This window comes from Trematomus bernacchii, unplaced genomic scaffold, assembly GCF_902827165.1.
Source record: "Trematomus bernacchii unplaced genomic scaffold, fTreBer1.1, whole genome shotgun sequence".
NCBI classification, from domain to species: Eukaryota; Metazoa; Chordata; class Actinopteri; order Perciformes; family Nototheniidae; genus Trematomus; species Trematomus bernacchii.
Window position 1 is genome coordinate 7,361,470 of NW_022987705.1, and position 25,343 is coordinate 7,386,812.

The following is a 25,343-nucleotide window of genomic DNA, read 5'->3' on the forward strand; positions in this document are numbered from 1 at the left end:
CCAGTGATGTAAAGTAACTAAGTGCATTTACTGTACTCTAGTACAATTTTGAGGTACTTGTACTTTACATGAGTATCTCCTTAGTACTTTACCCCGTCATTGCCGTCAATATTGTACTTCTATTTACCTACATGTATTTAATACCGGAAGTTACTTTTGTACTTTTTCTTGAGTAACATTTTGATTTCAGGACTTGTACTTGTAACAGGGTATTCATACACTCTGGGTACAATATCTGAGTATGTCCTCCCCCACTGATAATACCACACACCAAAACGTATGCGCATACTGCGTGCAAGAAAGGTGGTTTTATTCTGAAATGCATAACCGGAAGTCCAATTTCGGCTTCGGTCACTAGCTTGCCGTTAGTGTTCAGGATGACAGCTGAACGGGTCGTAAAGGTAGAGCAACGCAGTCTCTACCATTAACAACAATCATCACAAACTCGAGTTTAACAGAGAGGACAGACACATTTCACGGTGTGACACATTTTTATACCACCGGCGGAACTGTTTGAGTGTACCGGAGGACGGTAATTGTTAACCTTGCGGATATTTGTAGTTCTTTTTCAGGAAGAGAGAGAAAGATCCGTGTCCGGATGTGCCAGCAGTATTGGGTTTTTCGCATGGCGTAGGCACCTTTTCTAAAGCAGGACATTCTTCATGTTTGGAGGGTCGCAGGAGGCCCTCGGGTCGAGAGTTTATCCCGCTTTTAACATTAACTACACCTCTGAAATAACCAACTTGTGAGGAAATGATCAACGAGATGATTGTGCAATAAGAGAAAGAAGCGTCGTAACACGTCTTGCCTCAGTGTTGTCACTGTGGAGAGAGCAATTCACCGGAATACATTGTTTTTTTGTTTCCTGGTCGAAACCCCAACAACAAACGTTTCTTTGAGCTCTAACAAGGGAGAGAAAAAAGAGAGGGGATATTGTGTGTGAAGCCCTCCAAGGACCGGGAAAACCTTCACGATGACGAGCAGCACCCCAGCGGACATGGTGAGAGAATTGACTTTCACACTTTACCATTTACATCCATTTACTTTCCTGAGGGTTATGACAAAGAATGTTGAGACTGTGGCAGTTTTCAATGCTGCTACTTCTGGTTTCATTAATTTGCCTTCAAAACTTATTTGTAAAGGCCCATAATGGCATTTGGAATATGTATCCTATTGGTTATAAAAGTTGGGCTTGTGTATCTCCAGTGCAAATTGGAAAGAAAACAGTGGCAGTTTAACTGTTCTTATCAGCAATTGCAAGATATAAATACTTAACTATATTCACTTTGCCTTTAATCTTTTTTGATCCTTTTTAAAATGCATGCATCATTTTAGATTCAGTTCCAGGCAGCCATAGACTCCCATTAAATTATCCGTACTACAAAACACTACAAGCACACTTCCAACTCTTCTTCATGTTCTCTATTCTATTTCTGTGAACAATACGTTAGTATAATTGTCTGTTTGGTTGTTGTCTGATAGATGTAAACATTTTCACTAAATTGCCTCAGGATGATAAAGGAAGTATGAAAAACATGAATGCACACTTGATGTTCATTATAGATCAAACTGCAAAATAATATATCGCTCAAACTGGTTTTCATAATGCTTAGAAACGAATGGAAGACAAAGAAAGTAAACCAAATCCACATTTCTAAAACCAACCAAAGTGGCTTGCAGTATAATTTGGTGTTATTCTGATTACAAATATTGTCCGTCAAGCGACAAGACCAACAGGAACAGCTACATATTATTTTTATTTTGGTTAGATTTCTTTGTTTTGTTATTATGCTACAATTCCCTGTTTGGACACACTGGCACCAAATTCCTCTCAGAAAATCCACCAAGCTCTCATCAAATGAAGGCTCTACTCCTTTCCCTGATTTCTACTTCTCTGTATTTGATGTTTGACATTTTGTGAACCTTTAGCATCACATATAGCCGGTCAGGAAATGAGTTGAGGAGAAGGTTAGGAGCTCTGCTGCTGGTCTGGAGTGCATGGTGACCGGTAATTGCATTGCTGCAACAACCCCATTATGTCACACCTGCTGATGTAGTGGTGCTTTCAAAGGAGGCTCAACTATAACCTTTAAGTCTGCGGTCATCATCGGGTGACTTTCAGCTTAACCTCACCCTCTGAAGACGCTATCCTCTTATGACTTCTATTGCACCAGCTTACTGACTGTGGTGTGTCTTATGAGCTCTCATCATAAAGATTGATGTCTACATCTCGTGGGTGAGCTATTCCACTAATTAAAAGGCGTATAAAATGCGTTTTGTTGTGTTCAGCCAGTCTCACAATATATCTCCACTCTGTCTGGCATGTTTATGTCTATCATCGTTACTGCTACTGCATAGTGTCTCTAAGAATAATTCCAGGTCTATGTATAGAAAGGATAAACCACGTAATGTGCCCCTCCGCGCTGACATCAGCTAACCCAGCTATGCCTCTACTCCTGTGTCCAAGTTTGCTGATCCCTTAAACAGCAGGTCCATTATGTTGTTGGGGTAATACTCTAGAGGTGAGTCGGCCTCTATTGATATGTCGGGTCAAAGCTAAAGCATCTAAGTATAGCACATTTCAAGGAATTTCCATGGATTATAGACATAATCATGAGTCTAATCGTTCACTTTTTACCCTTTTGTGACGGATAACTAAATCTTTATGCTGTTCATAGAAGGTCTTGTGTTATGTCAACATCTGTGTGGATATTTGAGGCTTTGTATGAACTTTGGTCACAGCTTTATGGCTCAGTTTACAGTCCTAATTGTGTTTTTCTTGTGTATTATAATATTATTATTCAGCCGTAGGAACTTTGGTTTAAGCCTCCAGCCGGCCTTCTGAAGTATCTTTAGGCAACACACTGAATCCCTGCCAGCTGCTTTATAGCCTGATTTGTGCTGTAAGAATTTCCCTTTAGGGGGGAAGTATCACATTATTATCGCATCATTTATCGCCAGTGTCGGGAATAAAGTTCAACAGTAAAGTAATAATACTTTTCCAAACACTCAAGCGTAGTTTCAATGGGTTTTATTCCTGCCAGAGCTGCCGTCCTCAGGCTCATGTTATTAACATGCCTGCTGCAGGAACATACAGTAAAGGTCAAACTCTGCTCATGAGTAAGACATTTCAGTGTTCCTGCCAGTAAAGCCCTTCAGAGAAATGGCTTCCTTTTGTGGCTAGGCTCAGTCTATACATCAAACTAGCTTCTTGTGTTCCCCATGGAAAAGTGGGGAAATATCAGCTCTCTGCAATTAACTCATCCTGTGTGGTTGAAATCAGCAGCAGAAGCACCGTACGTCTCCCCCACAACTCTCTCTCAGTCCAGGGAAAGAGCAAGTGTATTCACACACACACTCTCTCTCTCTCTCTCTCTCTCTGCTCTCTCTGTCGATCTCTCTCTCTCTCTCTCTCTCTCTCTCTATCTCTCTCTCTCCTCTTCTCTCTCTTCTCTCTCTCTCTCTCTCTCTCTCTCTCTCTCTCTCTCTCTCTCTCTCTCTCTCTCTAATAAATGCTGCATGGAGTGGGAGGAGAGGAGATTGTCGGTGAATGAATCTGAGAGAAAGAATAGTCGTGCCTCCTGCGAATGGAGGATGGGCAAATTGCCTTGCTCCAGGCAAACCTCAAAAGTGCTGACAGGGCTAAAATGGTCCCCATGGCAACAGTGAGACGCTTGGATGTGAGGCCTGAGGCAGTGTTTGAGTATGTGGAGGGGCCAGGGTGCACTGTAGGTATGTGTGTGTGTGTGTTTGTTTGTAACAATAAGCATAAGAGAGAGAGTAGTACAGAAGCAGGAGAAGAATAAAGCACGCCAGTTCAGATAAGAGCCGCTGAATAAATACACTCCAGAAAAAGACTGAAAGCCCCATGGAGCGGAGAGTGAATTTCAAACATCAACGATTTCGATATGTCCCAGCACAGCAGACAACACAGGGAGATCAAGGCACACACACACACACACACACACACACACACACACACACACACACACACACACACACACACACACACACACACACACACACACACACACACGGAGAGAGGGAAGAACATGGCGGCTCCACTTTATCATTCAGGTTTTCAGTTGTACCAAATGGTTTTATTAATGTTAATAAATACTGTATTAATGCTTAAGGGCTTAAAAACAAGAACTTTTGGGTTGGTCTCATGAATTTAGAATAGTTTCTTACTGATCTCATTGACAGCTGTTTCTCTTGCTTGGGAATACGCTGAAACTGTGTTTCAAAGTTAAAATGCAATCTGACATCCATTTGACTTAATATTTCACAACATACATTTTGATGTTCAAAAAACCAAGCAATTTTCTTTATGTATTTCTTGTTTCAATCTCCAAAACTAAGAACATGTCAAGGGCACACTGTCTGTTTTTAAAATGGATGCATACATCATTAGTTAATCATTACTTGACCTTTAATAAAACATAACTGTATCTTTTCTTCCTGGTTGGACGGCCATACTAAAGGCCTACAGGCACACATGATGCTGATAAGATATGGAGAGATAAACACTCTCACCTCACTCAGTGGGTAGTATTCAACACCCTGTCATTACTACGATGGTATGTGTTGGATCCTGTTGGAGCTGGCATCGCAGCTCACACACTCGCCCAGACCAGGAGGCACGATGGAACAGTGGTTCTCAACCAGGAGGGACCTTTTTCAGAAAGGCATAATGTGTGTCAAAATAAAAATAAATTGTACTATCATTGCCAAAATTATTCAGAATATTTCTAAATAAATAATATTAGTTTATCATCTGATAATTTTCACAATAATAATTGAGTCTATCAAATGTTGGAAAAAAAGTATTACTCAATCCCAAAGTATTACTAAATACTAAATATTCAGTTCAACAATCTTTGAAGACACACCAGCATTGCTTCATATTTGAGGAGCTATAACCAGCTGTCAGTTTGTGTCTAAAAGCTACCTCTGCTACTCTGTGTGTGGCTAATTATCATTTTGGTGCTTTTTAAGCAGTTTATAGTTCATTCCCACATTGTTAGAGTCCTTTGGGGAGACAGAAGCACAGACACACACCCACAATCACACACACACACACACACACACACACACACACACACACACACACACACACACACAAAGGAGTCAAAGGCTGGGTCGGAGGTCAGAGGAGAGTAGGTCGCGGGTGAAAGAAACAATGGGGGGGGAATCCTTGCTGCTGAAAACAGCGCTCCATGTCCCTCTGCCCACTCCAGCTTAGCTCAGCACTTATGACAGCGAGCAGCTAGAGACGGAGAGACGTCCACAGGCCGTCCTCAGCCTCGGACGGGAGCTGCTGACCGGGCTTTGATTGACACCTTCAGAGGGAGAAAGAGCACTATTGATCCTGACAGTTGGATGAAGCATGTCAGTGAATGTGTGTGCGCTTGCTGATGCCATGTGTTGTGGGTCTGAGTCACAGATCAGGATTGCATCATCCCGCCGGGGTGCAGGAGTTGATTTATCGACTCTGACATTGTCACATGTAGACCTCGCCGAGCCACGGAAACTTCTGACAGCTGTGGTGAAGGTGTGTTTGTTTCTTTGAAGTTAATTTAAAGCATTTCATAAAGCAATAACTCGGTGTAGAAACCCTAGACAGACATCTAATAATAATACTAATAATGATAATGATTGATTGGCTGTGATATCAGGCTTCGTCTCTGTAAGAATGATTGTAAAACATGTTGAACTTTGTCATTTGCTGGTATCAGCAAGCGTTAAATTAGCGTTTTGTCAATGCGTATGCCCGGCAGCCCTCTGTGATTGTGTAGAATTAATTCAATTGTATTGATGCATGTCTGCTAAAACAACATGAAGCCCTATCGAGAACCTCTCGTCCATTGATCCCTTATGTAACGGTTTGTTTGCTTGCGGATGTCTTTGTATTCTTCAGTGTGGCTATACATGTGCATCCTATTTGATGTCCTCCATGAATAATGAATCCTACTGTACACACTATCTGTCAACACTCCTGCTTCCCTTTTTCTGTGTTTCCTCTATCTGTTGATCAGTTCATCATATTCTCTATATCACCTGATCTCTGTCCATGGGAGCCATATGCTCTTGGTGAATATGTTATGCTTAAAACATCACATTTTTGGCAGGCAATAAATATAACCTTCTGTCTATTTGATAGCTATCATTTTTTTATTCTGAACCAGCACCGTGCACAAGCATGCCCTGTATGTTCTTCTTTCATTAGAATTGTAATCATATGCTAATCTCTGAATTACTTTTCATAAAAGGTACTTTTCACAATTTGTTGAAAATGTTCCCTGTTCCACTTCTACCTTAAGGGGACCTATCATGCAAAATGCACTTTTTTATGTCTTTTATACATACATATGTGTCCCCGGTGCGTCGGGGAACTCACGCAGCGTCAGAAAATAAAACCCTTTCTCTTTTCCTCCGTACCCAAATCTTTTAAAAACGGGGGTACAGCGAGCGGATACAGATTTGCTGCCGATATGACGTCAAATCGGCGGCGGACCCACAGAAAGTTGCTATCAGAAACAATGCCTGACGTGTTTTGGACGTAATCTCATCTTTGTTTACATTAGCAAGCCTCGCTAACACTCAGAGCTAACCTGTACTGGAGTAGAGCACATGTGTTTAAAAAGCAGGAAATAAAAAAAGGAACTCACCTTGTGATAAACCCGCAAGAGAAAAAGCATTTGAGCTCCATACTGTTTCAGAAATAATCCTTGATGTGGTTTAGAACAGGGTGGCGTTTTATCACAGCAGAATTTAACTTTATCTCCGGTAGAATTCTGAGCAGGCATTAGCTCCGCCTCCTCTTTTTTTTCTTTTTAAAGCTAAGCACCCAAAATCCGCGTTTCTCTAACAGGGCTGCAAAACAACTAATTGAACTCGGGTTATTGGACACGTGTATATGTCTCAATTAAACTTGTAGCTTATTTATAAATGTTTGCAAAGGTTAACTCATTTAATAGATTATTCATGACTGTAGTGCTGATGATAGTTTTGGCTAGACACACATTTCACAAAACAAAAGTCTGACTAAAAGTGTATTTCTGATCAGCCAAGCCAGGAGGCTGAATAGTTCTGTCAGTCACCCCGGGGGTTTCTAAGAAAATGAAGTCAGTGTGTGAAGGATAAGAGCTTATTCTGCTGGAAAATCCCCCTCTTTTCAGCAGTCAGCGTTGGCAGGTATGGCTTTGCTCCGGCTGAGGAATGTGTTGAACCACTTCACTGCTTTTGGGGCTCCTGGGGTTCCGGTTCAAGAGGAAACTTCTGGTGTACACTTTTGATTCTGGTCCTGATCGCTCTTGTCAGTGAATTGGCACTTGAATGCTACATGTCATCATGCCCTTGAATATTAATACAGAAGGAGCAGAGATATTGACGTAATGTACTCCAGTTCCCTGTGCTAATTACGATTGCTGAGTGTAATGCTCTGTACAGGACATGCTGGACACTCAGGACAGAAGTAAACTGAGGACACTCTTCAGCTTTTATGCTACGTGTTACAGAGTCAGGGCATGACATAAGTGGGTGTGATTGTGAGAACTGAGATGACTCCAACACAACAGAGTCCAGACTCTGTATGCCGGCAGCCACCTTTGTTTATGCGTGTGCACATTTGCTTGGAGAAACCAGCTGAAGCAGAACCTGCTCTCCCTGTTTAGTGTGCCATGTTTGCTAATGGCTTTGCCAATGGGGTGACACCCACTACAGTTCACTTTTGCGTCATAGAAGAGCACAAACTCATCTAAAGGCCATTGTTTGCATGTAATGATGTTGTGTGGCAGGGTGCCATTAGGTACCTTTATATTTCTTAGGAAGTCTGACAGTCAGGGAAATATTCATTTCTCTCCAGATGATATTGTTGAAAGCTTTTTTCACATTGGCAAGGATATTATTCTAGTGGACAAATACTAAATTCAAATATAATTGGTCTATAATGTACATATAAACCATAGCAGAGACATAACTTTCTTTAAAGAAACAAATTGTCTATGAAACTGTTGGCCGGAATAGTAAAATGAAAAGGGGAAGAGAAACTTGAGTGCAACCGAGTAAAATGCAGAGGAAGATGAACAGCCAAAGAAAGCTTATTTGAATGGACTTTAATATATGAACATTTTATTTCTCTGAAGGAACAGAATGAATAGCATGTTGTGTGACATTTTTTGCTAATCAGTAATGTGAACTAATGTGACTCATTAATGGAGACTGGAGTTTCTGTGTTCATTTTAGATAACAAGTCCCTAATGGAAGGTCTCTACAAATAGTGTGCTCCATCAATGTTCTTCGCCCATGTAATGAATTCAGATTCAAACCATTACAATAATTGCTTTGAAAGACTCAATATTATTATTCTAGTCTTTTGTTTTTACTTTCGTTCAAGTCATGTTACAGGAAGGGGACTTTCCATAAGCGGTAATTTTCTTAAACTTAATTTAAATAAATGTAAATCAAAAGCTCTCTAGGGAAGAAAAAGTGTGTGTGTGTGTGTGTGTGTGTGTGTGTGTGTGTGTGTGTGTGTGTGTGTGTGTGTGTGTGTGTGTGTGTGTGTGTGTGTGTGTGTGTGTGTGTGATGGGGGCTGGGGAGGGGTAGTGTTTGACTAGCTCAATAAAAGGAGCCTTTCAGCTGCACTGGAAACAATTTCCAGCTGAGGGGACATTTATATTAAAGCTTCTTCCCTGCCAGCACAGACTGTTTGTGCCTATTCGTCACAGCAGCCAACTAGCAAGAATCAACTGTCCCTCTTTCTGATGCATCTTGGGACAAACTGCCATTTTAAATTAAGTGTTTAAATCTGTCTCAATATCCGAACGTCCTGTGCCAGTGCAGTCAGACGGACAGTATGTTCTGGGGGAATTAGAGGGGCCGTGCGGAGGCCCTTGGGGTCCCAGACAGGCCACACATCAGCCACGGAGCAGTCATCCAAAGGTTAGCCTCGGGGCCTCAGTCCTCACACACCTTTAACCCTTACTCCATTATGGTTTTCTATTAAATAAATGAATGTCTTGTACTTCCAAAGTGTTAATGGCCCGACAAGCTTTTGTTCTTCAGTTCATCATAGCTGATAGGGAGTGCAAGTTGGGATTATTGTCATAGTAGATTCATCTGTTCATTTTCAGATTCATTGATTGATTGGTAATGCTCCGTCTGAGCACTATATGTCAGAAAAGAATAACTCAACAATAATAACATCATTTCCAGATCACAGGTCAATGTCCCAAGATTGTCTAATTTGTCAGACCAACAGTCCAAAAAAACAAAGATTTTCAAAACTGAAAAGCATCGCTTATGCTATGATAATACCAAAATGTGTTGAACATTAAAGAAGAAATACTTTTTCAATTTGTTCTACCTTATATTTGATCCTTCAAAGCACTCAAAGATGTATCGTTCCAATCTGATCACTTGGCACATCTGGATGATACTGCTGTTTTACCGACACACCCCTAACAATAGTTGAGACACTACTTTATCAGTTTCTGTTGGAGCTGTTAAATACACAACAGGAGCTTGGGTGGAGCTCTTTCTTGTAAATATTGGTTTCACAATACAAACATCTTCTATGTACAGCTGATGTTTAAATAGGCTGTCGGACTGTGGCCCTCGTACCGACATGGTTAAGTAATAATAACAAACCATTAAAGCCCTAATAATGACATTTCGAGAGGTGGAGCTAGGACATGTTTGTCCTTTTTGCTTGATAAGTGCCTCAAATGACTAATCAATTATCAACAAACATGGGTATTGTAGTATTCAGGGCCATGCCAGTCCCAGCGAGTCCTCACACTGCCCGACCCTTTTAAATGACTATTTGTTGCTAGGTAACCATCTCTAGAGTTCATCCTCCAGGAGCTTGTGTGTCACACAGCACGGACTAAACCAGAGTCTTTATCCTTCGCTGATAATATGAGCAAGCTTTAGTATTGAGGCCTTTTCATGTGAACAGTCTGTATAGACATTAGAAATCCTGCTCATTTTAAAAATAATTATGTATTTCTTGTATCCACCACTTTTCTATAACTTCATTGCAAATACGTTACATGTGGTGTCCTTGCACTAAACTTACAAAACTAAACTCCTGTGTATGTTTTGCACACTTGATAGTGATTCTGATCTTAATGCTAAAAGATTTCCAACTCTTACATTGAACAGGATGTTCCAGTGCATTGATTGTGAACTGTAATGGCAAGAGGGAAAGACAATTGTTTGTAGTTGCTGACTTTTAATACAAATTGCTGTGCAGTCAGAGGAAACGTTGGGTAAAAGACGCCTCAACATATTTTCGGATTTTGTGACATTTTCACAGACACACTCAGTGTGCAGCAGTCATACAAGGGTTACAGATAGAGGAGACAGCCACAGACAGGAAAGAGTGAGTGAGAGTGTGAATGATAGAGAGAAAGAGCGGGCATGGAGAGAGGGTATATTTGGCCTTCATGCTGTCTTGCACAAATGTGTCATTGCATGTTGAATGCTTTAGAGAACTCTGACAATGAATATCTCTAATGATCCCAACAGGGGTTATGTGTGTGTATTTCGTGTGTGTGTGTGTGTGTGTGTTATCTGAATGTGCGAGCAGTAATGAAGCATTGGACCTTGCACTACAATGATTGAGGGCTTTTCATCTACTTTCTTCTCAATTATTTTAAACGAGGAAGCATTGGTTTATCTTGAGGGAAGCAGCAGAACTTCGACTCACACAGAGCACATCAGATATCGACCTATTGTTTAGTTTAATTGCACATGTTCATGAAGTTGCTGCGCTGAGCCTGAGATCATTTGGCTTAACATACAGTTACCAGAGAAACAGAGATGTTCACTGACCCTTAAATAAGTATCTGCGGCTAGTAGACGTTTTATTTTCTTAGATAATTGTGAACATTGCTGCACATACCATTTCTAAAGACTGCACAGCTCTCTCATTATTTTTTTCACATTTCCTTTTGTAGTTTATTTCTTTTCTTTTTTTATATTTCTTGATCGTGTACTTGCTTATACTTTCACCATGTTCTCTTATGTTTATGTTCTGCACGATATTCCAAAGCAAATTCCTATAGTACCTGAAAATAAACCAGATTTTGATTCAGGTTTTTTGGCGAGTAAGGCTGCTACATATTAGCTACGTTTAGCTCGGCAAAGTATAGCTGAGCTGATACTGGCGCAGTAACAGTTAATGGTTCATTGTTGATAAAAGGAACCATTAGGATCTTGCAGGTATGGTTATCTTGTTGTTTAATGTAAACGTCACAGTGGAGAATAAACAGGGTTATATCTGCGTAGTGAACATCAGTCTCAAAGTAACCTTTGAGCTACATGCATGAACGTTGTTGTGTCCTCAGGCGGTTATATGAGTAACAGATTCCTTATTTTATTATCCAGCACTGCTTTAAATATCTTAATATGCTGACATCACGCACCAGGCAGAACAACATCCCCTAAAGAGCACCGTTTGGCTGATTGTGTCATGTGTATTCATCTTGTTTCCTGCCTTGGGGTGGAACAATGTTTGTCAAAGATCTTGATTGGGTCCCCAGCCACCCTCACCCCTCTCCACTGCCCCCCCCCCCCCTCCTCCTCCCCCCTCCCCCTCCTCCTCCAGCCCCGGTCCTTCCTGTTGTTTCTTGTGTGAGCTATTGCCTCCACAGTCTCCCCACTGAGGCGGCCTCCTTCCTGTCGACACAACACAAACATAACCAGTGGCTCTGATGTCTAACCAGACAACAATGGCAAAGGAAAGCCCTACAGGTGCATGTATTACAAACTCAGACACTAACTTTGTGTCTGTTGTGATCGTTTATTCAATTCATTTGTAATTAGATGTGCATGTAGAACCGTGGCATCCTGTCTCTTAACCATGGATTCTCTGTTGAATTAACTCTGCTAATTATTTAGCCCATAGTTTGTGTTGCAATCGACACATTATATTGTGTAAGTCTAGATAAAATGGTTATACCCACAAGTTTGGTATTTAATACACACCTTCATAGCTAAAGTCTTAACAAAAATGTACTATTGCAGGCTCCACAAAGATATCATTTATTTTGGGGCTGGAGCATTAAATCAACATAATGTGCTGATTGATAATAACAATCATAGAAATTATAATAATAATAATTGGAATTTCCTTGTTTGTTATATTCATTCACTTATTATTGCTATTATTATTGTTATTATTAGGAATATTATTATTATTATTATTATTATTATTATTATTATTATTATTATTATACAATTATATCTCTTGAATACTTCTAATAAGTTATTTATTACCATCACACATTTTCACTTTGAAATGTTATAAATGGCTTTCATTGCATGTTAACCTGCCTCTATTCCTGTCACTGCATGCTTCCTTCATTCCTGAATAGCCCTAGAAAATATGCGTGTGTGTATATATGTGTGTGTGTGTGTCTGTGTGTGTATATATGTGTGTGTGTGTGTGTTAGTATTACCCCTGGTTGTTTCTGTCCAATGCCATCTGGTGAATTCCAGCACAGAGGGCATTCTAGCTTGCCAGCAGTCTCTATCTGTGTGCCTCTCTCTCTCTCACACACACACACACACTCGCATGTAGACACACATTTCCTCTGCTACATACACATCATGTGAGTTGTGAATGCAGGGCAGTAATCTTTTCTGGAGGAGAAAAAATAAAATGCAGTGTTGTGGATGTTACTGCTGTCTCCCAGCCGTTTTCCTCTCTACTCATTGTCTGTTATCTCTCTCATATGTAACATCAGTTTCTCCTCTAAAGGTCTGCTGAGCCTATATCGTATCTGAAGGAAGATAGTTATAGAAAGGGAATTCATTTTGGGACCTGTGTGTAGCAATGTGCTTTGCTTCGTATATTGGGTGAAAACCATCTACAAAAACAACAAATGATCTGGACTTTAGATACAGAGCTGGACTGCAAACCGTTCACTCTGTTATAATGGAATTAGATTTTTAAGGGTTTTCTCAAATCACTGCCCATTTCACAATTCAGTAACAAGCTGGATTATAAACGGGAACAACACAATGATAGATGATAATACATTTGTAACTGAACTGAGTTATATGTATTTGTCCCATTAAAACCCTGACCAGGAGACAAAGAAAAAGAGAGGAAATGCCTGTTTATTTAAGAACTTTTTTTCATTTTGGATTAGTTTGTGTAGTTCATTTTGATAAAAATTAAATGTTGTATTACCGAATGCCAGAAATCAAAGAAAAGTATCCACGTTGCTCCTTTTATGTAACCAGTGTGGGATTGTTGCATGGTAAATGGCTTAACCATTTATTCTTTAACTCACATTTTTTTCAATTGACTTTCAGCATAACAGCATTTTTTAAGACTTATTTCATTTCGTAGTTGCCAGATGTGCACAAAAAATGTGTGAAGTTTATTTATGTGTAAAAATATCCTTTCAATATCCTAAATCTTAATTTAGATACAGACATGATTAAAAAAAACAGGAAAAGGCTTCAAAAAAACTACTTGAAGGTTCCAAATCAAGTTAATCCTGACTGCAGGGCATCGGCTGCACATCACTGGGGACCACCTAGGAAACAAGAAGGGGGGGGGGGGGGGGGGGGGTACGCACAGCAGGAGGGAGGGAGGGGGAAACAGGGTAAGGCAGAGGTCACCACAGAGTATGGGGGATGCGTGGGGATGTTTTACATGACTCCAGGGCTTTCACAGCGGGGAGTTAGCCAAACACAGGGGAGGAAGTCACATTGGTGAGACACCCTGGGATGGGGGTGAGGGAGAGTGACGGGGGGAGGAGGGAGCAGACAGGACTGCTGCAGAGCTAATGGTAGGACGGAGGAGGTCAGGGACCGGAGCTGCTTTCATCTCATCATCATCAGGGGGCCTCGGCCCTCTGTGGGGTCCCTCAGCAGCATGTTAGGGTCTCTGCTGACGCTGATTCTGCACATTTAAGTATATATTTAACCTTTATACATATCTGTTTATATGTACAGTCACTTGTTCAGTTGAATCATTTCTACCACTATAACTACATGTTTTATTTGATTGGATTATTGGATATTTGTATTCTTATTATCCCATGTGCTCTATCTGCGTTTCCCTCTTAGGCGTAGGCTCCACGAGGACGAAAACGGGTTGAATCCGCATATTTCTCATGCGTATAGCCCTTTAAGCTCGACGACGCCGTAAGGGAAACGTAGAAACATACCCCGCAAACGACAACGGGTCCAAAGGTGGATAGATCTGGGAACGGAGCGCTCTGGGGGGTCCAACGGGGCCGTGGGGTCGCCTATACGGTCATGCGTTTCATAGCCCCGCCTCTCCCCGCCTCTCCCCACCTCTGCTGCTCACCCCCGCAAAAGTACACTGCACACTGAATTCAGATTATTTATCTTTATCTCGATATGAACATAAACGCGAGTGAAGTCTAATCTGACAGGACGGAGACACGCAGCTCCTCCGGCTGTGAAGCAGCGGGAGGAAAACACACACTTCAAGTCAGATCACCACCTTTAGCTATTTTAATTACCTCTCAAACTACCTAAACTAGTTATAAATATGTTTATTTTTACTGTCGGGTTTACTTACTGGATCAGCTGCTGCATGAGGAAGCATGAAGATTTAAACTTTACCACACATTGACCGGCGAAAAACTCTGCGCGGTTCCCTCCGCCCCCACCCATGGATGTGCCCCCACCGCGGAGAATAAACAGAAGTGCAGCCATGACAACCATTCTTCTTCGCTGCTTTTGTGGAGGAAGTTACAGCGCCACGTACAGGTTCGGCATATGTACTGCAGCTTTTCCAGCGGTTGGATGTAAACGGAGCCGTCTCGTGGAGCTTGACACAATCCGGTGTATATTGCGTGTGGGCGGAAGGTTTTTTGCGGTTGCGTTTGCGTTACTCCGATGCGTTTTGCCGTATGCGTTCTCGTGGAGCCGGGGCCTTATTCTGCTGCTGCTGCTATAAACACCTACATTTCCCTACTGGGATCAATAAAGCTCCGTCTCGATTCACAGGGAAGTTCAAACTCATCTCACTTTCTCACCTCCACAGGTCGGTGTAAATGTCAGTGTGTCTTTGTCGAGACATTACAGTAATTCTGAAGGCGGGTAAAGTGCGCTGCCATCCATTCAGCCCTTTTGAAGACACAGAACGGACCCCTCAAGAGTTTAAAAATAGCCGTTTCCTTTGTATTCACCCAGTTATAATCTGGCAAACTAGTGGGATGCTATTTGCTGCTCGAAACAGAGCATGTTAAGCATCAGCCTCGCTGCAGTTCTTCATCTTTTCTTGCTTTTTGTCTTTGGGATTATTAGAAAACATAATTCCTCTTTCTGTCTGATCTTATTGTCGCCTGTTTCACATTCCCTATCTCATCTCTTGCCTTGTGTTGCGAGAGGGGGGACAGACAGTCTAGACGCTGACAGAGGGTTGAGAGGAGAATCGATTGAAGCATGCAAGAGCAATTTCACGTCTCGGCCCACAGCTTCAAAAGCAGAGCCTCAGCAGCTCCGCCAGCGGGCCTTTGGAGCGAGCACACACAATGTTTGTGTGTGCTCGAGCAAGTGTGTGTAATGTAAAACATCAAATAGTTAGTGGATGACCGAAGGAACTAAGTGGATTTCCCATTCATGCTTCCTCTTTTCCGCTTCTCTCTGACCTTCCTCGTTTCTTCCTTGAATCCTCTTTGAATTCCTTCTTGCCCTCTCTCATTTCCTTTCTCTCCTTCAAAAGCGTCAGCGTTTCCTCTGTCCTCCTACAGTATCAGACCTGGTCATCATTATCATGCTGTCTGTATAGCATCAGCACTTTGGTGGTGATGTGTGATCATGACTCTGTGACTTTATGGCCTTCATTCTCTCCCCCCAACTTTTAAATCTCTCTATCTGTTCGCCACTTTTCTTTTGTGTTTTCGTGTGGACGTTTTTTCCACTCTAATGAAATGGGGACTGTTGCTTAACATGAAGACTCTTGGCTCTTTCCAAAGTAAAAAATACATTTACCAATACCTAAAGTTCACTAAGGATCATGTAATAGCTCATATTTATAGGCTAACATACTGTATAAGAGAGTGGAATCTACTTATGTAACTCCAAGGCATCTGACAGACAAACTTCCTCATTCACAAAAGTTAGTAAGAAGAATATTGTGAAATGATCCGGTTATGTGGTTTGAGCAGGAAGGAACTTCTCCACTCTTGTCATGGCAGGTTTTCCCGTAAATGCCTAGAAAAGAGGAAATGCTTTTTTTATGTCAATATTTAGCCGGACTCGAAACTCAATGACTCATCACCAGGCATCTGGTCCAGTCCATCAGCTCTTCATCATAACTTCCATACATTACATTACATGTTCTTGTTAGACGCTTTTATCCAAAGCGACTAACATACTCAATACTGTGGACAGTCCCCACAGGAGCAATTTGGGGTGAAGTGTCTTGCCCAGGGACACAACGACATGCGGACTGCAGTGGGGTTTGAACCTGTGACTCCCTGATCCGAACACCAACGCACAACCCACTGCGCCACACACCAACACAGTGTTGGCATGTTCATTAATATGGCCCTAGGGTGTTGAACAGCTATTTTGAAACGTGAAGCAGCAAGACGTAGAGTTTTGGGAGAGGCAGCAAAGCGGAGTAAATGCGTCAAACTCTTTGTGACGGCACTGATCACAGAGAAGAAGCGATATGAGGAAGGTATGAGGAAGGTGTGATCAAAGGCTGCCGTCTGTCAGGAGAGAGGAATGCAGCTCTGGGTGTGTGTGTGCCAGTGAAGCGAGGTGAGTTTTCATAGAAGACACCAGGAGGGGAGATGACAGCATGAGAGCAGCTCTACCTGTTTCTGGAGAGAGGGGAAGCAGCTGATGGATTAAAGGGTTATCTGTTAGTAAACGGGCAGAAGGGAGAGTGATGAAGAGAGAGGACAGAGAGCGAAGAGCTGTCAGGTACAGTGCCGGCTGCAGCGCAGGAAACTGCCTATCATGCAGGTGACAGGGAGGAGAGGGAGGGATGAGAGGAGCAGAGGGGTTTCATGGTTGGGATGAGGACGTCAGCTTATCAAGGGAAAGGTCTGTTTGAATGACAGTACAAAAAGACGAGGGCTTGGAGAGAGATATGAGGTATGATGGGTAACTGAGTAATGAGACGTATGAATGATAGTGAGAGCAACTAAAGGATGAAGGGAGATTTGTCGCTCGTTTTCTCCTGGATCAAAGTTATACCTGCAGCAGTGGGATAATGATGTTCATAGCTCAAAGCCCAACATGTTTAAAAGTCTAAAAGAAGACGTTAACATACACAAATCAATGATGTAAAATTGTACGGAACATTTAAAATAGTTATGTGTTTTAATCCTTGCAGAGGAGTAGTAAATAATAGCTTCTTTGTTTGTGCGATAAAACCGCCACAGGATGTGTAATGCTTTAATGAAGGAAAGAAAGCTTAATTTAACAACACTATCAGGACTGTAATGTAGCCATTAGCCGCCGCTGCCACAGGAAGTTAGCATAATACATCAGATGTGCAACTATACAGGTCTGTGGTGTTGGCCTTTACAATCCCTCTTACAGGAGATCCTCTCTTTAATATTTAATGGCCTTAATAGAGTGCTGAGATGACGTGTTTTTGAAAGGCCGACCCACGAAATTAGCATCGCACTGGGTCCCTCAACAAAAAGCCAACAAGAGATTTTTTTTTAAGTTCAGATTATATCTGATGATAAGCTCAGCAACAAAAGGTTTATAATGCCTAAATGTTTTGTTCTGCAAGATAATCTTCACAAATGAAAAAACACTTTTAGGATTTGAATCTCTAAACTAAACAACTTACCAAAAACCTGAAATGTATTAATAATCTAAGATAATGTTTAAATTCCAAGTTGAAATATGAATGCAACTCAGACATTGATCATGTTCCTGCCGAGTGGTCATGTATGTTGCAAGAAAGTCTATTAATGGTTTGCTGAGCCGTTAACTGTAGTCTTAGCCCTTTTGCCTTTAAGCAAACACTGGTCATTGTGTGCAATAAAAAGAACAATGATCTACTAAATCTAGAAAGATTGAGCAGTCACAATAAGTCAGTGTGTGACTTATTCAACCTCCAGCTTTGGGTCTACAAGGACATCAGAGTAAAGTACATTTCTCTACCTGCCAAATGATAAAATCTTCTTGTCTTTGAGCAGTTTCTGTAACTGATCAGGTTACAAATGTTTCATATTAACGACACTGAAGCGTAGCCAAAGAAATGTTCCACCACAAATGTATATATGACATTAAATACACACAGAACCGGTAAATAATATACCGACAACTTAACGCTACTTTAACAGATTGTTGACCACTGCTAAAGGACATATATATTTATTCATCTTATCATATCTTATCTTATCCTACCTTAACATAGGTAACAAAGTACCTGTCATCAAGACCACCCGAGGTGACAGGGCTTTCAGTGTTGCAGCTCCCAGACTGTGGAACAGCCTCCCAGTACATATCCGGACTGCTGAGTCTATTGAACTTTTTAAATCTCAGCTAAAAACTCACCTCTTTGCACTGGCTTTTAATACTAGTTGAACATTACATTTTTACATTTGTATGTGTTTTTTTAAAAATATTTTTCTAGTTATTGTGCTTTTTATCATGTTTTTAATTATTGTTTTATTATTGTACTCCCATTGTGTTATTTAATATGTATTACCTGTACAGCACTTTGGTCAACTGAAGGTTGTTTTAAATGTGCTATATAAATAAATAAAGATTGAGATTGAGATTGAAGACCAGCTTGAATTGTTATAATATCATGGTGCCTTATTTTGATTACTTGATTTGATATCTGAACATGCACGAGTAAACGCCACTAATGAATAACTAGCTTCCTGGTTTCCAAACGTGTTGGCATGACAACCATCAGAGCATGACCATTGGTATCAGTGTTAGAATAAACTTGACCAGTCGGATTGTATATTTATTTTTGTCTTAAGAACAGCAGCTTTTTGTTGGTAATTGTTCTCACTCTGCAGCTTTCTGTCAGTTCCTTGTACGTTGCAGTAGTAATACCTCACTTGTTGACTCAAACTCCAACCTTTGTCCATCATGGAAACAGCAGATACCTAATGTTTTGCATATGGTGCGTGTTATGTAATACAAGGGGTTGGTTAAGTAGGCCAAAACAGACCATGACACACTAGACCTTATAGATAAGTGCCCTATAAAGGTTATAAAGTTAATAATAAACAAACTTCAGCCGGGTCAAGGTCCTACTGTTTATTTCGAGATCTGTACTGCAGTGAAAATGTCTGTGGCATCCCTAAGCTGTCTGCAGTGAAGTACACGATGTAGTACATATGGTCAACTTGCTGGTTATTGTAAAATGTGAGATAATGTAGCTCACACTAGGGCTGCTCGATTATGGCAAAAATCATAATCTCGATTATTTGGGTCAATAATTGATATCACGATTATTAAAAACGATTATCCATTTACTTTGAAAACATCCATTTATTGGAAAAAAAAATGTGAACAGTATGTTTTTAACAGTTGATTACCCTGAACTTTAAGTATAATTCAACTGAAAAACCAATATAAAAAAAAAATAATAATAAAAAAAAAATCGTTTTGTTTCGATTACGTTGTTTTCGTAATCGTTGCAAGCCAAAATCGTAATTGCGATTAAAATACGATTAATTGAGCAGCCCTAGCTCACACTACAGCACACATTGAAAAAACACGCTTCTCAGTGTGTTTTTAAATGAAAGGAAACAATGGCCCCATGACAGAATGAGTGTGCTAATAGGGGCTAATCATTGCACTAGCTCTTTTTGTGTTTTCAAAATCACTAAAAGCTTGAAAAGCTGTTTTATTGACACAGTGTTGGCTAATTAAACAAATGGGATCTTTCAGGCTGCTGTTTTTCTTCTTTTTTGTTGGCTTTGTTTACAGTTTGTCCAACAAGCCTATTATGTTTTCTATTTTACACATTTTAATATTCATTAAAATGTGCAGCCTTGCTAGAAAGAAAATAAGTAATTATCAATAAAATAGGCGACTGATAATGCATGTGGGATTTGTTTTCTTAAAGTGCGGCTTATAGCTACATTCTTGAGTTTATAGTCTAATTTTCTCCAGATTTAATTAGCAAGTTAAAGCAGGCTGGCTGCTAGATCCGGGCGGCTTGTTTTAAACAGACTCCAGTCAGGATAATCACCAACCTCCTCTCTTAAACTCATTCATACAGTCAGGGATCTGCACGGACAGCAGCGGATAACCTTACTGTGCAGACTACGTATAAAGCTGCTCTAATATATTCCCACAGGAAGGCTTCCCACTCTATAATTGTTGACTGCTGCAGAGGGTCTAAAGAGCAGCAATACTCTTTAATGTACTTATAAACACAAGCACATATAAACACACACGAACACACACACACAATTGCCTTGAGAAAGATTTGAGAGTGGTACTCAAGGAGGAATAATTATAGATGGCATTGAATTTCCTGCTCTCCACCGTGTGCAAACAGTGTTTAGAGGGTTTGCTTACTTCACATGTTTACACCATGGCACGACTTGGCAGCAGGGCCACATTATTGTAGTGTGTTTGAATGTCTGCAGTGGAGACAGGAAGCTGTGTCACCACTTCCATACACAAGTAGTTTCATTTATTCCATTTCTTTTCAGAAGTGGACATGAATAGAAGCTGGAGCACCATGATGTTTCCGTTTACAAACAATCTGACATCTTGCAGTTCTCCAAGCTCTGCAAACTGGTGAAACCTTCAGCTTGTCTGGCATCATGAGCGCAGAGAGAGACTGGTTGTTAGCTAGTACGTGCTGTTTGTGAAGCGCGAGTAACTGGCGGTTTGCCTGCGGATATGTGCATGTTCTGTATAGTTATGGTTATGCATGAATGCTTGAAACAATGCTCCCCCCCCCAATACCTGGAGCTGTTGTGTTTGTTCTACAGAATATAAACAGTAATTGAATATACATCCCTGAGCTGACAGTGAAACCTCATTATCAGCCCCGGTGCGGAAGAGAGTCAAGGGAGAAAGAAGGCACATGGACCACCAGGGAGAAGGGGGGAGGGAGAGGGAGAAGATCAGGAGATATTCAATGCCTTGATTCGGTTAAAATCACAATCAAAATACATGTTGAAGGGACGAAAGAGAAGGAAAATGGATGTTAAAAGCTCACCTGTCCAGACACAGATTACAAGACAAAAAGATGAAGAAAGTGTCCTTGTGTTGGCCCGCCGTTAACCAACAGAACAGCTTCAGTGTTTCCTGGCAATGATCCTGAATATCTCTTCTCTATTTGAGTTTTAACGCTGCTGGTGACTAGTACCCCCTGTAGGTATTAAAGCTGGTGACTATGAAGGCCGTAGTTCACCATTTTAATACAAATGACATCATTCTCGATCTTTGCACCTTGTCTGAAAGCATCTGTATTTATGTGTCTTTCCATTAAGGGTTATATATGTCAGCTGTCTTCATGAAGTAAATGACCTATCACCTGAAAGAGTAGAGGAAGCAAAGAAAGATGGAGAAGGGGAAAGAAGCAAATAAAGAGATTGTGCAGGGTTAATGATAGGGAGAGGAATGCTGAGTTTATGTTGTTTAATTGAAGCTACTGTAGTTCAGTCCTCTTTGTTATTCAGGCATTGTACAAACCCTCCAGGCCTAGGCTCCACGGGAACGAAAACGGGTTGAATCCGCATATTTCTCATGCGTATAGCCCTTTAAGCTCGACGACGCCGTAACGGAAACGTAGAAACAGACCCTGCAAACGACAACAGGTCCAAAGGTGGATAGATCTGGGAACGGAGCGCTCTGGGGGGTCCTAGTTATAAATATGTTTATTTTTACTGTCGAGTCACTCATTACAGGATCAGCTGCTGCATGAGACAGACACTGACGCTGTCAGAAGAGAGGAAAAAGAGACAGCCTCCGTGTATTTTATTATTATATATCATTATATCGTCGTTATTCATTTGTTTTAAAGCTCAATAAATAACAAAGAAGACCTTTGACCGGCACTTTTACAATTTTGTCCGGAAGATTTCAACTTTAGCACACGTTGACCGGCGAAAAACTCTGCCCGGTTCCCTCAGCCCCCACCGCGGAGAATAAACAGAAGTGCAGCCATGACAACCATTCTTCTTCGCTGCTTTTGTGGAGGAAGTTGCTGCTTTTGTGGAGGAAGTTACAGCGCCACGTACAGGCTCGGCATATGTACTGCAGCTTTTCCAGCGGTTGGATGTAAACGGAGCCGTCTCGTGGAGCTTGACACAATCCGGTGTATATTGCGTGTGGGCGGAAGCTTTTTTGCGGTTGCGTTTGCGTTACTCCGATGCGTTTTGCCGTATGCGTTCCTGTGGAGCCGGGGCCTGCGGTGCAGAGCGAGACATTGACAGAGTGGGGGAGAGAGGCAGAGTGGGGGAGGGAGGGGATGCGGAGATTGCTGCAAGGCGAGGAAGACAATGTGATGTGACACTGTAGGAAACGGTAAGGAGGCAGAAGGGAGGAAGGGTGGAGCTATCTGGTAGGTGTTATCAGGTTAAGCCACCCACCACTGGCTGTCGTCATAGTAACACCATGGTAACGACCAGGTGTGGAGACTGGGTGAAGGAAGACCTTCTGCTACCTCTGCGTGTTTCCTCATTAATTGATGTCTTCATCTCATTCAGTGTTTCTCAGGTTTTGCTTGTATGAAAGGCGGTTGTATTTACTACAGGTAAAGTGACTTGCATTTCCAAAACCCATGAACAATTACTTGAACAATTTATTGATTACCGGAGGAGTTTTGTGGATCAACTAATCGATAAGTCCACGAAATACTACAGCTCTAGATGAGGTTGATCCTCAATATTATGATGTATATAAATACAAACTAAAACAGAAGCTCAAAAAGTACATCTGATCTCTTAGCAGCGGTTTAATTTATGTATATGAATTGATGTGGTCTAGTTGAGGTCAAGTGCAGCTTTTGTTCTGATTATTGTTTGTTTTTGTACGTATGTACTGTATGGGCATATATGTCTCTGACTGTATGTCTTAAACCTATAATCTGATTTGATAACGTGCTTACAGAGATGTCCGTTTCAATCCGTCGGTGTTTGCTCTGTTACATCACTTTGTGTGCGAGTGTGTGTGTGTGTCGCTCAGCAGACTGGGCAACAGACGCGCTGCACATGGACACACACTAGAAACAAAGACACACACGTGCTCATGCCATGGATGCACTGCAGGCTAGACACATATAGAACGCTAAATCAAACACACAGAGCTTTGCAGTGGCTCTTAAAGGAAAACTGTACACATCAAGCCAATTGATGCATTTAATGGTTTTAAATGCAAAAAGCTAATTCATGAAATGTATTCATCTTAATCTTTACTAGGATTAGGAGCTCAATTAGTCTTTGACAGAAAAACGAATTATTTTGTTAAACAATCAACCTTTATAATATTTTTTTAAAGCAAACGTTTATTTAGCCTCTCCAATATAAAAAATATCAGCTTTTTTCTGTTAAATATGATATAAAACAGATTATATTAGGCTTATGGACTGACAAAACAACATTATCTTGGATTTTAAGTGAATTTATTAACCAAACTGTTAACCTAGTATTGAATCATCAGATGAAAAAAAAAAAGAGCAATATTTTTATTTTAAAAAACAAAACATGTTCACTGCCCTTCTGTATTTGGGTGATTTAAGGTGAGAGGTGCACACAGAGATGTGACGTTTAGCTAAAGTTCACTCACTTCCAGCTCTCACTGAACAGTTTGAAGTCCTCGTTGCCCTCCTCATCCCTCAAAATCCACCTATCTCCTTTACATAGATTCTGTTTGATTCCCTATTCTCTTTATTTAAAATGATTTTGATAAAACACAGCCAGTTTATACTGTGCTGTTTTGTACAAAGTTGTTTGTTTCAGTAATCTCAAAGTGTGCCCCCAACACATAAGTAATGCAGTAGACCCCATAATGACAACCTGCTCTTGGGGTGATGTTCAGTAGCTGAAAGAGGACTTGGACACTGTGAGCATTAGTCTCACACTATTTGTGATTTATTATTCCACTTGGCTGTCACCACTGACTATTGAGATAAGCTATTTGTGGCAGGTTACACATTTTAACAGCCTGTAGTATTTCAGCTAATTGTTTGTGTTTTGTGGGCTTTTTACACGCAGTGAGAGCCAAGTTTGGTTTTGTCGAAATTACAAATATAACCCACGGTCTCATTCATAAATGATCAGAATCTTAGTTTATACTGTATGCCTGCAAGCCCGAGGCTTTTAAGGGGTACTTCTTACCCAGTACAACAACCTTGAAAATGTGATACAGAAAAAAAAATGAATATTTAATTGGAGAATGTACCCTCTAAAATCAGATGCTATTTAAACCTGGGTGACTATAGTGAACAATGCTTTTTGTACACGGGTGAATATAGTATACATCAAGTTTCAACCTCAGACAAAGGAACACTTCAAAGCAAAACATCTGCCTAGGGAATTGTCAAAGTAACCGAATTGTGAACTAAAGACAAAGAAACAGAGTGTTGGAGGCATGAGAAAAAATGTAGGAGGAAGTTTGCGAGACAGAAGGGAGGTAATCCTGCGGAGGGACACTCCTCAGGGTCCTCATATCCTTCCTCTGTGTCCTATTAAATTACCTCTCTTGAACCTGTATGCTTCCTGATATGACTGAGTCTAACCTGCATATTTTGTTTTTTACAGATAAACCTGCGGCTCATTTTAGTCAGCGGGAAGACGAAAGAGTTCCTCTTCTCTCCCAACGACTCAGCAGCAGACATTGCCAAACACGTGTATGACAACTGGCCGATGGGTGAGTAGCAGCTCCATCTAAATATCCTGTCTTTGCTACTGGCAATGGCAGTTGATGAAGATGTAGCAGCAGTTACATCAACATGTGTGGTCCCAAGGTGAAGGCAATAAAACCCTCCTTAGGTGATCCACATATTTCTTCCTCTTTGATCAGACAATGATTTATTTGTGATTCTCATCACTATTATTTCTTTATTTTCCCCAAAGCCTCCTCCATAGGGTTGGGCCGGTGTAGAGGTTGTAAAACAATAATCAAGGGCGTCTGTTTTGACACCAGGCTTTCAGCGATGGAATATTTAAACTCGCCTTGTCTCTTCAACCCATCAAATGCATGAGCTTTCTATTAAGAAAACACTATGTGCACTTAGTCCTATATTGGTGTTATTTTGTAATAAATCACGTTATTGCATAAGCCTAGTTCCAGTGTGTTTGCTTAAGGTGTACTTGCTAACTAATTAGCTGCTAATGCTCTTGGAAACCAGGTGATCTGACTCATCCTGGATGTATTTTCTATGACA

At 41.0% G+C, this 25,343-nt stretch overlaps 1 protein-coding gene across 1 annotated transcript in view; it reads left to right on the forward strand.

Moving 5' to 3' along the window:
* Nucleotides 1–364: 364 nt before the first annotated feature.
* Nucleotides 365–25,343, forward strand: part of ubl3a (ubiquitin-like 3a) — a 30,175-nt gene continuing 5,196 nt past the window's right edge. Inside the window, exons 1-2 of the mRNA XM_034140639.1 lie at nucleotides 365–1,000; nucleotides 24,718–24,826. Coding sequence (XP_033996530.1) covers nucleotides 974–1,000; nucleotides 24,718–24,826 — 136 coding nt within the window. The 5' untranslated portion in view covers nucleotides 365–973. The remainder of the gene's footprint in view (nucleotides 1,001–24,717; nucleotides 24,827–25,343) is intronic.